The sequence below is a fragment of the Chiloscyllium plagiosum genome, unplaced genomic scaffold (genome assembly GCF_037043375.1).
Source record: "Chiloscyllium plagiosum isolate Xiang-an unplaced genomic scaffold, Cpla_swu_hap1 HiC_scaffold_6, whole genome shotgun sequence".
In the NCBI taxonomy this organism is placed as follows: Eukaryota; Metazoa; Chordata; class Chondrichthyes; order Orectolobiformes; family Hemiscylliidae; genus Chiloscyllium; species Chiloscyllium plagiosum.
Window position 1 is genome coordinate 94814025 of NW_028270144.1, and position 15071 is coordinate 94829095.

At 39.6% G+C, this 15071-nt stretch overlaps 1 protein-coding gene across 1 annotated transcript in view; it reads left to right on the plus strand.

Moving 5' to 3' along the window:
- Positions 1–3260: 3260 nt before the first annotated feature.
- The window catches only part of brca2 (BRCA2 DNA repair associated), a 137183-nt gene continuing 125372 nt past the window's right edge, over positions 3261–15071 (plus strand). The window contains exons 1-4 of the mRNA XM_087988225.1: positions 3261–3630; positions 10990–11121; positions 11334–11576; positions 13625–13724. Of these exons, the coding sequence (XP_087844351.1) occupies positions 11064–11121; positions 11334–11576; positions 13625–13724 (401 nt within the window). The 5' untranslated portion in view covers positions 3261–3630; positions 10990–11063. The remainder of the gene's footprint in view (positions 3631–10989; positions 11122–11333; positions 11577–13624; positions 13725–15071) is intronic.

The following is a 15071-nucleotide window of genomic DNA, read 5'->3' on the forward strand; positions in this document are numbered from 1 at the left end:
TCAACATCTTTCTCATCAAAATGTGGAGAGTTTTGACACATCTATATATATATATTATATATATATATACACACATATATATATATATACATATATATCGCTACCTTCTCTTTCAATTTTCATCCTGTTAACTTTGCTAAGTCGCAACTTCTCAAGTTCAAATTCTCTCCCTTTTTGGCTCTCCCTTTCTTCTCAGCTAAGAACCTTCTTTCTCTCTTTTTCCTTTCTCTTTTTTTACTCTTTCTCTCTCTTTGCTCTCTTTCTATTCTTCTCTCTCTCTCCCTTTGTTTTTCTTCTAACTCCATTTTCCTCAATTGCAACTTAGGTTTTTCTACCTCTACTGCAGTTGTCTGTTTCTCTGATACACCTAAGTATTTGAGGAATTCCCTTACAACTTCAGCTTTACTTTTGTCCTTAGTTAAACCCAAACCAAACTTATTTGCTAATTCTAAAAGTATGGCCTTTTTCTTTCCTTCTAAACTTTCCTGGCAAATTTGAGAATCATCTTCAAGTCTCAGAACCTCTTTAGCAATTTTAAGAGCCATTTCTCTCACTTTTAAATTAATCAACCACAAGTCACCGAAATTAAACAAATTGTCTCACCAATATTTTACCTAAAGATCTAAGACACTAACCTGCAAGTGTTTAAATCTGCTGGGATTTTTTGTAGCCCCAAGTCTGTCTAAACCAGTTCAAATCCTGTATGAGCCCCCAAACTGTTATGACATGGGGTAAACCCTCCTGCTTAATTTAAAACCAGCAATACAGAAAAGATATATCCCATGCAGTAATCTGTAAAAATATGAGTGTCCAAGAACTATTTAGGGTAAAAATGAACAACTTATTTCTTAATTAACTAACAACTATTTACACATCCTTACTCAAAGCCATCTTTTACCTTCCCTATATAATACTAGTCTGATAAAACTCCCAATTACGAGTTACAAAACAAAACATCTGATCTTAAAAGCAGTTTTCCTCTCAACTTTCATTTTTCCCTGGTTTTATATCCCCAAAGCATCGGATTGTGTCATTGGCTTTTAAGATTGTCAAGATACTAAATTCAAACTGGATTGGAGTTTGGTATTTTTTGGGGTATTATTTAAACTGATTGTCCTAATTCGAATCTGTTTTGTCATTTTCAGACAACCAGCTGATCAAGTTGTTCCACCAAATGTTACTTTTTTTCAGAACACTTGGTTCTGTCAGGTAGTTCTTTTGCTTTTAATTCTCTTAAAGATACAGTACACCCACATCTTCATAACAATATAATTAAGCAGAGTCAGCAAAGTTTCGTGAAGGGAAATAATGTCTGGCAAACTTAGAATTTTTGCAGGAGGTAATAATTCCAATAAGTAAAGGGGATACCAATAAATGTAATATATTTGGACTTCCAAAAAGATGTCTGTGAAGTTATCACATGTAAGGCTACATTGAAACGTACAATATTCTTAGGAGACTTGACAGGTTAGAAGCCAAAAGATTATTTCCCCTTATGAGAGAGACTAGAACTGGGGGCTGGGGACCATAATCTATAAGTAAGAGGTTGTCTATTTAACCCAATAATGAGGAGAAATTTCTTCTCTGAAAGATGCTGAATCTGTGAAAATTCTGTACCACAAAGAACTGTAAGGCTGAATTGTTAACTATATACAAGGCTGAGATAGACAGATGTTTTTAATCACATAGAGTATCAAAGGTTATGGGGAAAAGGTGGGAAAGTGGAGTTGAGGAGTATCTGATCTGCCACAATGTCATTGAATGTCAGAACAGATTCAATGGGCCAAGTTATTTACTTCTGATTTTAATTATAGTCAGTGACTCCATGTCAAGGCACAGACAGATGTCTGTTATTCGTTTAAATTTGTTAACAGATTGTTATAATTTTAAGTCTCAGTTTGAACTTAGATTTATCTTTTCCTTGTTACAATAGGAGATGATTTGCTCAGTTGGTTAACAAGTAATGTGAGGCATAAAGTAATTCAAGCATGTGTTCAATTCCTCCTCCAGCAGCTATAGACTTGGACCTGTCTCTTTGCCCTTCTCCTATGAGTTGAAGGCAATGGTAAGTCATCACTGAGTAAAATAAAATGAAGTATAGTCAATAATGAACCAAGGAACTGATGTAAGGTAGTACATCAGGAGAATATAATTTATTTTCTCACAAGGATATAATAGAGACATGGTAACAAGTTGTTGCATGACTGAAGTATTCCTCATGTTTTCTGTGTTAAATGATAAAACTCTGCAGTTGCGAGAAAATATAAAGAATGCTAAACACACAGCAGTTCAGGCAGTATTCCATTTAATTGCAGGGTAAGTGTAGGATGGGGCAGAATATCTGTCTCAGATATGTGTTGGTAATGGAAATCATTTTCAGGTACAATTCTGAAGCAAAAATGCTATGAAAATCAGCCTTCCCTGCCTGCTTCTGTGTTCCAACTTGTGTTGTGTTTAAATAGCTGTACAATTTATTTCAAAAATATACTTTTATTAATAAAATCATCTATAAGTATATACAAATTTCTTAAATCAGTACTTTTTGCAGAAAAAAAGCAAAACATAGGAATGTTGACATTTATCAGAGTTTCTCTCCAGTTGCAAGAAAAAAAGGCATTTTCTACCTCTGTAGAAAACTATTTCCATTTCTTTGGAGACACCAAGAGACAATCGAACAGACCCTTGTTACACTTTGGCAGAAAGACGTTCCACAACAGTCTTTCCCCACTGTGCCTTAGAGGTTAGAGCTCATGGAATACAGGGAGAACTAGCCATTGAATACAGAACTGGCTTGAAGGTAGAAGTCAGAGGGTGGTGGTGTAGGGTTGCTTTTCAGACTGGAGGCCTGTGTCCAGTGGTGTGCCACAAGGATTGGTGCTGAGGGGCACTACCTTTTGTCATTTATATAAACGGTTTGGGTGTGAACATAGGAGGTATTCAAAGTTTGTGCGAAGATTTGTAGCTCGGGTGCCCGTTGTTGTGGTTCTGTTCGCCGAGCTGGAATTTTTTGTTGCAAACGTTTCATCCCCTGGCTAGGCGACATCATCAGTGCTTGGGAGCCTCCTGCAAAGCGCTTCTTTGATGTTTCCTCCAGTGTTTATAGTGGTCTGTCCCTGCCGCTTCCGGTTGTCAGTTTCAGCTGTCCGCTGTAGTGGTTGGTATATTGGGTCCAGGTCGATGTGTTTGTTGATGGAGTTTGTGGATGAATGCCATGCCTCTAGGAATTCCCTGGCTGTTCTCTGTCTGGCTTGCCCTATGATAGTAGTGTTGTCCCAGTCGAATTCATGTTGCTTGTTGTCTGCGTGTAAAGGAGCCACTCCCTCCTTTACCTAAGTGCCTGTTGCGTTCCAAGTCTGAAACATGCCCACACTCCAGATTAACTTCCTGTTCACTCTTGCGCAAAGCTCTAAAGGAACGGGTTGCCCCTGTCGTCATAATGCCTCGACTTCGCGCGCATTGTTTGGTGCAAGCGGCGGAAACGTTTGTTCCGATTGGCCGGGATCGCGATGGTGATTGACCAATGGTGTTCGGTGGTGGGTGAGAGCGCGAAGTGGGTTGTGTAGTTGATGACGGAGGAGGTGAATGTTCTGGAAAGTTGGAGTATCTGAAGAATTCTGATTTTATCATTTGGTAGTAGAATAGTTTCTTCATGTTTTGGAAACGGAGTTAATTTTCTCAGTATATTTAAAGCCGGTAAAAGTCTGTCGGGTGGATGCTTCTGTTCACGAGTACGTTTGTCCGTTCTTAGCCAAGTATTAAAATTGCCCGAAAGGCCCTTCATACGAGGAGGTTATTAAACGCTACTTAATTATTGGAACTAACCGCATAAGATTAGGGAAAGGAAAAAAAGACGGAGATTTTAAGGAAAGAAAGGAAATACGGGAAGGAATTCCAGAGTTTAGGGCCCAAGCTGTCAATGGTGGCGATTAAAATCTCTCGGCAGCAGAAGAGAAAATTCTGGGAGTGCAAATAATGGAGATGGTCACAGAAAAACATATTGGTTAGCTGGAAATTACTGAAGGTCATTGAGTGACGGGCAAACAGAATTTGTGTTGTGGGTAATGATAGTTGGCGTCATGCGTTTCTCCAGTGCGAAAGGTGGGAGACTGACCAGAATGCTTTGGAATATCAAGTTTGGTCCTCCAGAAGCTGTGCTTTAACATATCGCTGAGAGAAGAACAGAAATTGCTGGTGAAACTCAGCAGGTTTGGCAGCATCTGCAGAGAAAACAGAGTTAAAGCTTTGAGTCTGGTGACTTCTTCAGAACTCATCTGAATACTTTTTGAGAGACTTGTCATTAAACACACAATAGAGATATCCCCTATGTTTGCTGGAAAAGGATAACCCTGCCTTTTCAAATATAACTAAATTTTAAAGTTTTGTCAAATCCTTAATTATTGCCCCTGAAGAGAGAGTGAGAAAAGAGAAATCTGAGGCTAGTACAGTTGGGAAAAGGAGTAAGGCAGGAAATGAGGTAATAGTGATAAACTGTACTTAATGTTCAGTGCAAGAGGCTTGATAAGGCAGATGAACTTGACATAGTTGGGAACTTGGGAATGTGTTATCATATGTATTACAGAAATGTGGCTCAAGGATGGACAGGACTGGCAACTTCATGTTCCAGAGTTTGAATGCAATGGGAAGGATAGTAAGGAGGTGCAGCGGCATTTTTGGTTAGGGATAACGTTATAGCTGTACTTAGAGGATATTCCGGGTAGTATGTCCAGTGAAGCGACTTGGGTGGAACTGAGAATTAAGAAAAAAATGATCACCTTACTGGGATTGTACTATAGACTTCCCAATAGTCAGCAGGGAATTGAGAAGCAATTTGTAAGTAGATCTCACTTATCTGGAAGAATAATAAGATTGACGTGATCTGAAAATTTTACCTTTCCAAGCATACATTGGCACTGCCATAGTGTCAAAAGCTTGAATGGAGAGGAATTGAAATGTGTACAATAAAATTTTTCAATATTCTGTATGTGGATGTACTTGCTAGAGAAGGAGCAAAGCTTGACCCTCTCTTGGGAAATAAGACTGGGCAAGTGACTGAGGTGTCAGTGGTGTCACTGATCATAACTTAGTTTCAAAATGGTTATGGAAAAGGATAGGCCTAATCTATAAGTTCTAAATTGGAGGAAGGCCAATTTTGACAGTAACAAAAACAGAAGTTGCTGGTAAAGCTCAGCAGGTCTGGCAGCATCTATGAAGAGAAATTGGAGTTAACATTTCGGGACCAGTGACTGTTTCTTAGGATGTAGTTCTGAGGAAGGGTTGTCGGACTAGAAATGTAACTCTGATTTCTCTTCACAGATAGTGCCAGACCTGCTGAGCTTTACCAGCAACTTCTGTTTTTGTTTCTGATTTACAGCATCTGAATTTCTTTCGGTTTCAATTTTGATGGTATTCGGCAAGAACTTTCAAAAGTTGATTGGGGGCAGCTATTTGCATGTAAAGGAATGGCTCGTAAATGGGAGGCCTTCAAAAAATAGGACCACCAGAGTCCGGAGACAGCATGTTCCTGTTAGTGTGAGGGCAAGGCCAATAGATGTTGGCAGTGTTGTTTGACTAGAAAAATTGAGACTCTGGTCAAGAAATAGAAGGAGGTATATGTCAGGTATAGACAGCTGGAATTGAGTGAATCCTAAGAAGCTTATAAGGGCAATAAGAGTATACTTGAGGAAAAAGGAGGGTAGAAAGAGGACATAGCTTGGGCAATAAGGTGAAGGAGAAGCGAAAGAAATTCTACAAACACATTAAGGACAAAAGAGTAACTAGGGGGAGAATAGGGGCCCTTAAAGATCAACAAGGCCACTTGTGTGGGACTGCAGGAGGTGGGCAAGATACTAAGTGAGTGTTTCACATCACTGTTTACTGTGGAGAAGAATATGGAAACTAGAGAACCCAAATAAATATTGATATCTTGAAAAATAATATATTACAGAGGAGATGCTGGCCATCTTAAAAAAAAACATAAAGGTGGATAAATCCCAGTTACCTGATCAGGTGTAGCCCAGAACTTTGTGGGAAGCTAGGGAAGTGATTGCTGAGCTCCTTGACTGAGAAATTTGTATGATTGATTGCCATGGATGAGGTGCCAGAAGACTGGAGGTTGGCTAACATGGTGCTATTATTGATGAAAAGTATTAAGGAGAAGCTAGGTTTACTATAGACCAGTGATCTTTATATCGGTGGTGGGTAAGTTTTTGGAGGAGATTCTGAGGCACAGGGTTTACATGTATTTGGAAAAGCAAGGACTGCTCTGGGATAATCAACATGGCTTTGTGTGTGGGAAATCATGTTTCACTAACTTATTTGAGTTTTTTTTGAAGAAGTGACTAGATTGATCAAGGCTGAGCGGTGGGCATTGTGTATACAAACTTCAGCAAGGCATTAAACAAGGTTCTGCATGGTGGATTGACTTCCACATGATCTAAACTTGCTAAGCAGAGATAGCTAGCCATTTGGATACAAAATTGGCTCAAAGGTAGAAGACAAAGGGTGATGGTGGAGAGTTGCCTTTTGGACTGAAGGCCTGTGACCAGTGGTGTGCTGCAAGGATGGATTTTGTCTGATGCTTTTCTCCAATTTGGATGTGAATGTAGGAGGTACAGTTGCTAAGTCTGCAGGTGTCACCAAAATTTATGGTGTGGAGGACAGTGAAGAAGTTTACCTTTAAGTACAATGGCAGTTTGATCAGACGGGCAAATAGACTGAGGAGTGGTGGATGGAGTTTAATTTTGATAACTGTGAAGTACTGCATTTTAGAAATCAGGGCAGGACTTAGACACTTAATGGTAAGGTCCTGAGGAGTGTTGCCAAACAAAGAGATGTTGGGGGGTGTGGGTTCATAGTTCTTGGACAGGGTAGTGAAGAATGCACTTGGTATGCTTGTCTTTGTTGAGTAAATGTTGTGGCTGCACAGAACATTGGTTAGGCCACTTTTGGATATTGTGTTCAATTCTGGTCTCCCTACTATAGAAAAAATGTTGTGAAACTGGAAAGGGTTCAGAAAAGATTTACAAGGAAGTTGCCAGAGTTGGACAGTTTGAGCTATAGGGAGAAGCTGAATAGGTTGGGGCAACTTTCCTGGAGCATTGGAGGCTGAGGGGTGACCTTTATCGAGGTTTGTAAAATCATGAGGGCATGGGTAGGGTTAAAAGCCAGGTCTTTTTCCTAGGCTGCCTGACCCTAAAACTAGAGGGCATTGGTTTAAGGTGAGAAGAGAAAGGTTTAAAAAGGACCTGAAGGGCAAAGCTTTAACAGAAAAGGATTGTTTGTGTAAGGAATGAGCTGCAAGGGGAAATGGTGGAAGTGAGTACATTAACAATATATAAAAGGTATCTGGATGGGATCAGGTAGTTCTTCTATAATGCGATGGTTGCGTTATTGTGCAAACCTGTATTATAGAGAAATCGTGCTTTAGAAGAGTTGGCGATGTAATCGTTTTAAAAGTTTACACTTTAGGAACAGTGTCCCCAATTCCCCAGTGTATTTGTGTTAACAAAGTGCATGTTATAACAGAATCACCTGTATATGATTAGGAAGGCTTTAGAGAGTTATAGGCCAAATGCTGGCAAATGAGACCAAGTGAGATTGGGATGGATGGTCAATGTGGACAAGTTGAACCGAAGGGTCTGTAAGGCGTGAGTTTCAGAAATGCATTTTCCATGCTACATTAATGCATCTTTGATGCAGAGAGTGTGTTTAAGATGATGGATGGGGTGTGGATGAGAGGGACTGCGTTGTCCCAGTTGGTGTCAAGCTTGTCCGGTTTGTTGGAACTGTATTCAACCATGCAAGTAGAATGTGCTTCATTGTACTCCTGATGTGTGTCTTGTGGACAGACCTTAAGGAATCAGGACTTGAGTTACTCACTGCCGGATTTCCAACTTTTGACTTACTACTATCCTACTTCAGTTTCTGCTCAGTGGTAACCCACCCAGGATGTTGTTGATGGAAAAATGGTGATGGTAATGCTATTGATTATGAACAGGATTTTTTTAGTGTCTGAGGAATTATGAATGATACTGAACATTGCACAATCATCGGCAAACATTCCCATTGTTCTTAAGTCCTGTGTTGTGGGTGTTACCGACTGGGCAGCATTTATTGCTCATCCCTTGTCGTCTTTGAGAAGATAGTCACGAACTGCTTTCTTAAACCATTGCAATCCATTTTGTGTAGGTACACCTGCAGTGCTATTAGAAAGACGTGTTTCAAAATCTTGGAACTAACACTGAAGCAATGGAGGTATATGGATGTAGGTTTGCTTGCTGAGGTGGAAAGTTCATTTTCAGACGTTTCGTCATCCTACTAGGTAACATCTTCAGTGGGCCTCCGGGCAAAGTACTGTTGATAATTCCTGCTTTCTATTTATATGTTTGGGATTCTTTGGGTTGGTGATGTCATTTCCTGTTCTTTTTCTCAGTGGGTGGTAAATGGGGTCTAACTCGATGTGTTTGTTGATATGCCACGCTTCTAGGAATTCTTGTGTGTGTCTTTGTTTGGCTTGTCCGAGATGGATGTGTTGTCCCAGTTGAAGTGGTGCCCTTCCTCATCTGTACGTAAGGATACTAATGAGAGACGGTCGTGTCGGTTTGTGGCTCGTTGATGTTCATGTATCCTGGTGGCTAGTTTTGTGCCTGTTTGTCCAATGTAGTGTTTGTTACAGTTCTTGCATGGTATTTTGTAAATAACATTAGTTTTGCTTGTTGTCTGTATAGGGTCTTTCAGGTTCATTAGCTACTGTTTTAGTGTGTTGGTGGATTTGTGGGCTACCAAGTTGCCAGGGTGTCTGAGTAGTCTGGCAGTCATTTCCGAGATGTCTTTGATGTAGGGAAGAGTGATAGGGTTTTTGGATGTGTTTTGTCTGCTTGTTTGAATTTGTTGCTGAGAAATCTGTGGAATGTGTTCATTGGGTACCCTAGCCACTCTCCCCTACATCAAAGACATCTAAGAAATGACTGCCAGACTACTCAGACCCTTTGGCATCATGGCAGCCCACAAACCCACCAACACATGAAAACAGCAGCTAATGAAACTGAAAGACCGTATACAGACAACAAGCAAACCCAATCATTTCACAAAGTACTATGCAAGGACTATAACAAACACTACATTGGACAAACGGGCACAAAACTAGCCACCAGGATACATGAACATCAACTAGCCACAAAACGACATGACCCTCTCTCATTAGTATCCTTACATACAGATGAGGAAGGACACCACTTCGACTGGGACAACACATCCATTCTAAGACAAGCCAAACAGACACACATGAGAATTCCTAGAAGCATGGCATTTCAACCGGAACTCTATCAACAAACACGTTGAGTTGGACCCCACCACCACCCCCTGAGAAAAAGAACAGGAAATTACATCACTAACCAAAAGAAACCCAAACATATAAATAGAACGCAGGAATTATCAACAGTGCTATGCCCTGAGGCCCACTGAAGATGTTACCTAGTAGGGTGACAAAACATCTGGAAATGAACTTTACAGCTCAGCGAGCAAATCTACATCCAGAACCTCCACAAATCTTCTCAAAACTCGATAATGGAGGTATATTTTCAAATCTGGATGATAAGTGGGAAATATGTTTGTGATGGAGAGGAAGACATGGAAATAGCTGAAAATGGTTGGGCTTAGGACACTACTTCGGGGAACTCTGAGTGAAGTCTTGGGACTAAGATGATTGACCACCAACAAACAAATACGCTATCTTACTTTATACTAGGTATGACTTCTGGCAGTGGAGTACATCTTCCCTGGTTTCCATTGATTTCAGACTTTCTGATGAAGGAACAGCAATATACTTCCAAGTCAGGGTGGTTTACAATTTGGAGAAGGGTTTGGGAGATGGTAATGTTTGCATGTATCTGCTGCCTTTGCCTTCTAAGTGGTAAAGGTTGTGGGGTTTGAGAGATGAATTTAAAACCTTGGTAAGCTACTGAATTGCATCTTGTAGATGGTACGTACTTATCCAGGCAAGTAAGTAGTATTCCATCACAAGCCTGATTTGTGTCATCTAAGTGGTGAAAGGCTAGGGGCAGAGGTCAAGAGGCAAGTCATTTGCTCCAGAGGACACAGCCCTGAACCAGTACTTGTTGCTGTACTGATTATTGTTTCTATAATGTTTTCCCTACTGTCTTCACTGTATTTATAGTGAGCAGTTCCTGATTTTGATCTCGCCTTATTTTTGCTTCTATTTTCCCATTCCTCCTGAGCCGTACTCACCAGAAGCTAATCACCTTATCCGTTTAGTAATCCTACTAGGGCTTTTTAGCTCTTATGCATAGCTCTGTTCCCAAGTTAAATTGTTGAAATTAGTTTTTCCCCATCTGATCCAGCTTTGATCTTATTCAGTCGACATTAAGCTCATCTCCACACAATTCATAACTTACTTGCTTAAATCCGTCATGGCAACTTATTTTACTTTTCACAAATGTCATTATTTTCTTGCTCATGTTGGCTTCACATTTCAATGCTGTAGTGCCCACAGCGGGGGAAAAAAAACTTAGATTTAACCCATCCTGCCAACAACTCCCAAATTCTTGATTTGTCCTTTATCTTAAAACATTCCAATTATCTCAATTCAAATATGCTGTTGCTTTTCCTAGCATACCTTAATTGTCCCTTCAATTCAGCTTTAATATTACTCCAAGATTGAGGTCACCTGGACCAGCCTGTGAAATTATATTTAAAGCGTGCTGCTGTTCTTCGTCTTCCATGCCTACCTATTTTTCCTGTAAATCCTACCTCTGGCCTTTTTTATGGTTTTATTCAATGCAGTGCAAGTAAAATTTGCTAAGTGGTAGTTACTGGATTAGTCTTAACAAAATCTTTGTAACTTTAGAATATAAACTAGAGGAACCTGTCTGTGTTTGCTGTTTACCATCTTTGTGGTGAGTTCATATTTGGAGGTTACTTCTGTAACTTAAAAATGATTCTGAAAATTTAAAAATAATTTTGTTTTCACAGGAATATCTGAATTTAAAATGGGTTCCATTTCACTGAACTACCAAGAATAATGTTCTATTGCATCACTGAGTTAGATGTTAGAGCAGAATTCAAGGAATGCCATGTATGATTTTGCAGTCTCCTGTCGAGAAGGTAGGGAACATAAAACCTTATGACTATACTAAAATTGTTTGTGATGTTTTTAAAAGTGGCAACTAAATGACATAGTGAAATGTTATATGCATGTCACAAGCAATCTGTTCTCTCTATACCTTAACCATGCTTGTTTTAAATAAGGTACTTGCAAGGTATATTGCATTTGAGTACCCCATTATTGTTTTAAAACTTTTTGTCCCTCATTACAGATTTGGGACCATTATGTCAAAATTGGTTTGAGGAACTTAGTTTGTCGGCAGCTTCTAACCACCTTAAACAACCTAGAAATGACACTCATAGCTTTATTTCAAGTTATTTCAAAACACCGTGGCAGAAGCAGACTCTGCACAGCCAGCTGGATTGTACTCCTTCAATTTTCAGTGGTCTAACTTTAATAACTCCGTCAGTATCCATGACAGAAAAAGGGACAGAAGAAACTTGGTTGAAAGGGGGTAAGTAAACAAACTCTGGAAAGAAAAAAAAAATCCAAGCTCGTAATCATGCTTCGTATTCTGAGGATTCATGATTTGGGGCTATATCTTTTAAGTTTTGCATTTTCCAGTGCACCATAACTTAGGATGAGGTGCTAAATTGCAAATGGTTGGAACCAATACTTGGGTGCTGGTATCCATTTTGGCAGCAAGAAAGAAACATATTATCGAAATAGGGGGATTACAGAGCTCTGAGATGTAGACAGCTCTGGATGGCCTCATGTATAAATGATAAAAGTCTAGTATGTAGGTACAGAAAGCAATTAGAAAATCAAGTAGAATGCTATCACTTATTTTGAGAGAATTAAATACAAAAGTGGGGATACCATGCTTCAGTTGTACAAGGTAGAGTTCCAGCCTGCGTGATTGCTCAGTTAGGTCCCATCCCGTATACAATGACTGGGAGGTTAAAAGTGGCTAGGCAGTTGTCAGCATTCCATTGGAGATCTACATCAGCCATTAGTGCCTTGGAGCTCATTCCAAAGTTTTGGCTGGCATAAGATGAGGGAAATACATCTTGAGGATGGTGAGATGGACGCCATCAGAACCTGACATCATCTTGAAATATGTTTAACTGTTACACAGGGTTACCAATTTCTAAATGTCGAATTTATGAAAGCTCATACTTGGAACTAGACTCCATGCAGGGAGGTGTAGGTTTAAAGATCCACCATACAAAAATTTCCTGTGTTTACAAAAAGGATGATTTACGTTGTCCTGCATTGTGTTTGGACTTAGTGTCATAGAGATGTACAGCACGGAAACAGACCCCTTCAGTCCATCTCATCCATGCCAACCAGATATCCCAACCTAAACTAATCCCATTTGCCAGCACTTAGTCTATATCCCTCAACCCTTCCTATCCATATATCCATCCAGGTGCCTTTTAAATATTGCAATTGTACTAGCCTCCACCACTTCCCCTGACAGCACATTCCATTCACGCACCCACCCTTTACCTTTCCCCTCTGACCCTAAACCTATGCCCTCTAGTTCTAGACTCTCTTACCTCAGGGAAAAGATCTTGTCTATTTATTCTATCCATGCCCCTCATGATTTTATAAACCTCTATAATGTCACCCCTCAGCCTTTGACACTCCAGGGAAAACAGCCCCAGCCTATTCAGCCTTTCCCTGTTGCTCAAATCCTCCAACCCTGGCAACATCCTTCTAAACCTTGTCTGAACCCTTTCAAGTTTAACAATATCCTTCCAATAGGAGGAAGACCAGAAGACCACTTATTCCAAAAGTGGCCTAACCAAAGTCCTGTACAGCCACAATGTGACCTCCCAACTCCTATACTAATTGATTCTGGGAACAAACTCCTTTGGTATCCTGGGGACTACTTGTACTTAACAACTTTCCCTATTGAACATACTAAGGCCCATTATTCATTGGTGCAATAAAGATGTTCAAAAATGAAGATAATGTTTTTCATTTAAAGTATAAGTTGTGATTAATTAGTCTTACCTGCCCTTATTTTTAAATAACATTATTGCACAGTACTATATTTTTAGCAAAAAAGTTGTCTATCCCATTTCCTGTCGTCCTCTGTAGGAAAATAGTCTTTTTAGCACCTTTTACCTAATAGCTGAGATATTGTATTTCAATGGGAGTCATTTAACTTAGTTGGCTTGCGATACAGAGTGATGCCAACAGCGTGGGTTCAGTTCTTGCACTGGCTGAGACTACCATAAAGGACTCCTCTTCTCAACCTCTCCCCTTGCCTGAGGTGTGGTGATCTTCAGGTTAACCTATCAACAGTCATCTGTTTCTGAGAGAGCAGTCCTGTGTTCTGGTAGGATGAAGGCGACTTTACATTTTAATAATTAAATGTTGAAGTTAGCCTGAATCTAGTCAGTTTGGTCCACTAATATGCTGCAATCATGTGATGTTATAATGATAACATACAGTAAGGCTAAAAGTGTTAATCTCAATTCTAATGTGATTATGAATAAAATGACTTTGCAGTCATGTAACAATAGTGTTGGTATGGGTTGCATTTAATAGGTAACAGTTATTCCTCTGTGAAGCAAAGAATTAAAACGCTGTACAAGACAAATGGGAATGAAAACTCGAATCCAGCCTCTGAGGTCTCTTTAATAAAGAGGTATGCTCGATTCTTCTCTTTAGTGCTGGCCATTCTGGGCTAACTTTTCTTCCTGGAAACGGTAACTTCAGAAATGCATTTCAGTTGCTAATATGGTTGCACCCTATTTCAAAAGTTCTGCTCTTTATTAATATGATTGTGGATAGTTCTTCACATTATTCTGTTCATCTGTTGGGAGGTTAATTTGTTGGGAAGGAAGAGGAAACCGACCTCTTCAATTTTTAATATTCTGTAGCTGAGGATTTCTCATCTATAGACTGTACCTTGGTAACATCAGCCAAAGGTACTGTTTTTATGTATATGCTAATAACACCAACTCATTAACACCTTTCTGATCTCCTCCTTTTTGTTGTTAAGTTGTCGGTCTATTTAACCAACACTGAGGACTGAATAAGCAAAAACATCTTGCAATTCAATATTAGGCAAGCTGAAGGCATTGTTTTTGGTCACTACTCCGAGTTATGTTCCTAAGGTAGTGACTCCATCCCCTCTCCCTTAGTTGGAGATTTAAGCTTATCACATTATTGTACCATCCTCAACAACACCTTTTACCACCACTTTAACAAGATCTAAATATTCTCCCAACTTGTTGATCTGCCCTTGAAACCTTCAGTCATAATTCAATCTTGTAGTTAGCTTGAATCCAGTCAATTTAGTCTACTAATAAACCGCAGCCATGTATCTGTAATGTTATCTTAATACTAACATACAGCAAGGCTAGCAAAGAGCTCTTAGGAACTCCTGGCTGGTTTCCCACATTGTAACCTATGTAAAGTTGAGGTTGTACACGACTCCTCTTTATATCTTAACTTGTAGCAAATCCAGTTTCCCCCATCAGCTTTATGTTCGCTGACCTATGTTGCTTCCTGTTTGAGTAACAAACTGTTTTTAATGTTCTAATCCTTCATTTCAGATTTCTCCATGATCTTAATCCTCCCTATGTTTGACATCCTCTCCAACCCTAAAACCCTCAGAATTATTCAATCCTCTAATTTATGGCCTTTTGCGCACCCCAATTGTAATTGCTTCACCATTGCTGGCAGTAGATTAGATTAGATTAGATTACATTACCTTTAGCTAACTTGATACCAAGCTCTTGAATATCCTTCTGAACCTGTCCATCATTCTACTTCTCTTTTCCGTCCTACAACACTTCTTAAAATCTTTCTTTTTGACCTGACCATTTCCTTGTGTAAAGTTTGTATTTTATGATTCTGTATAGCTTTACGTTAAGGCACTATACAAACATTTGATGATTTACCAGCTAAAATTCCATTAAGGGGGAACTATACCCCTCTTGGACTGAAGGAAGTAAGTCTGCAACTGGGATTATAGCAGTGAAAATAC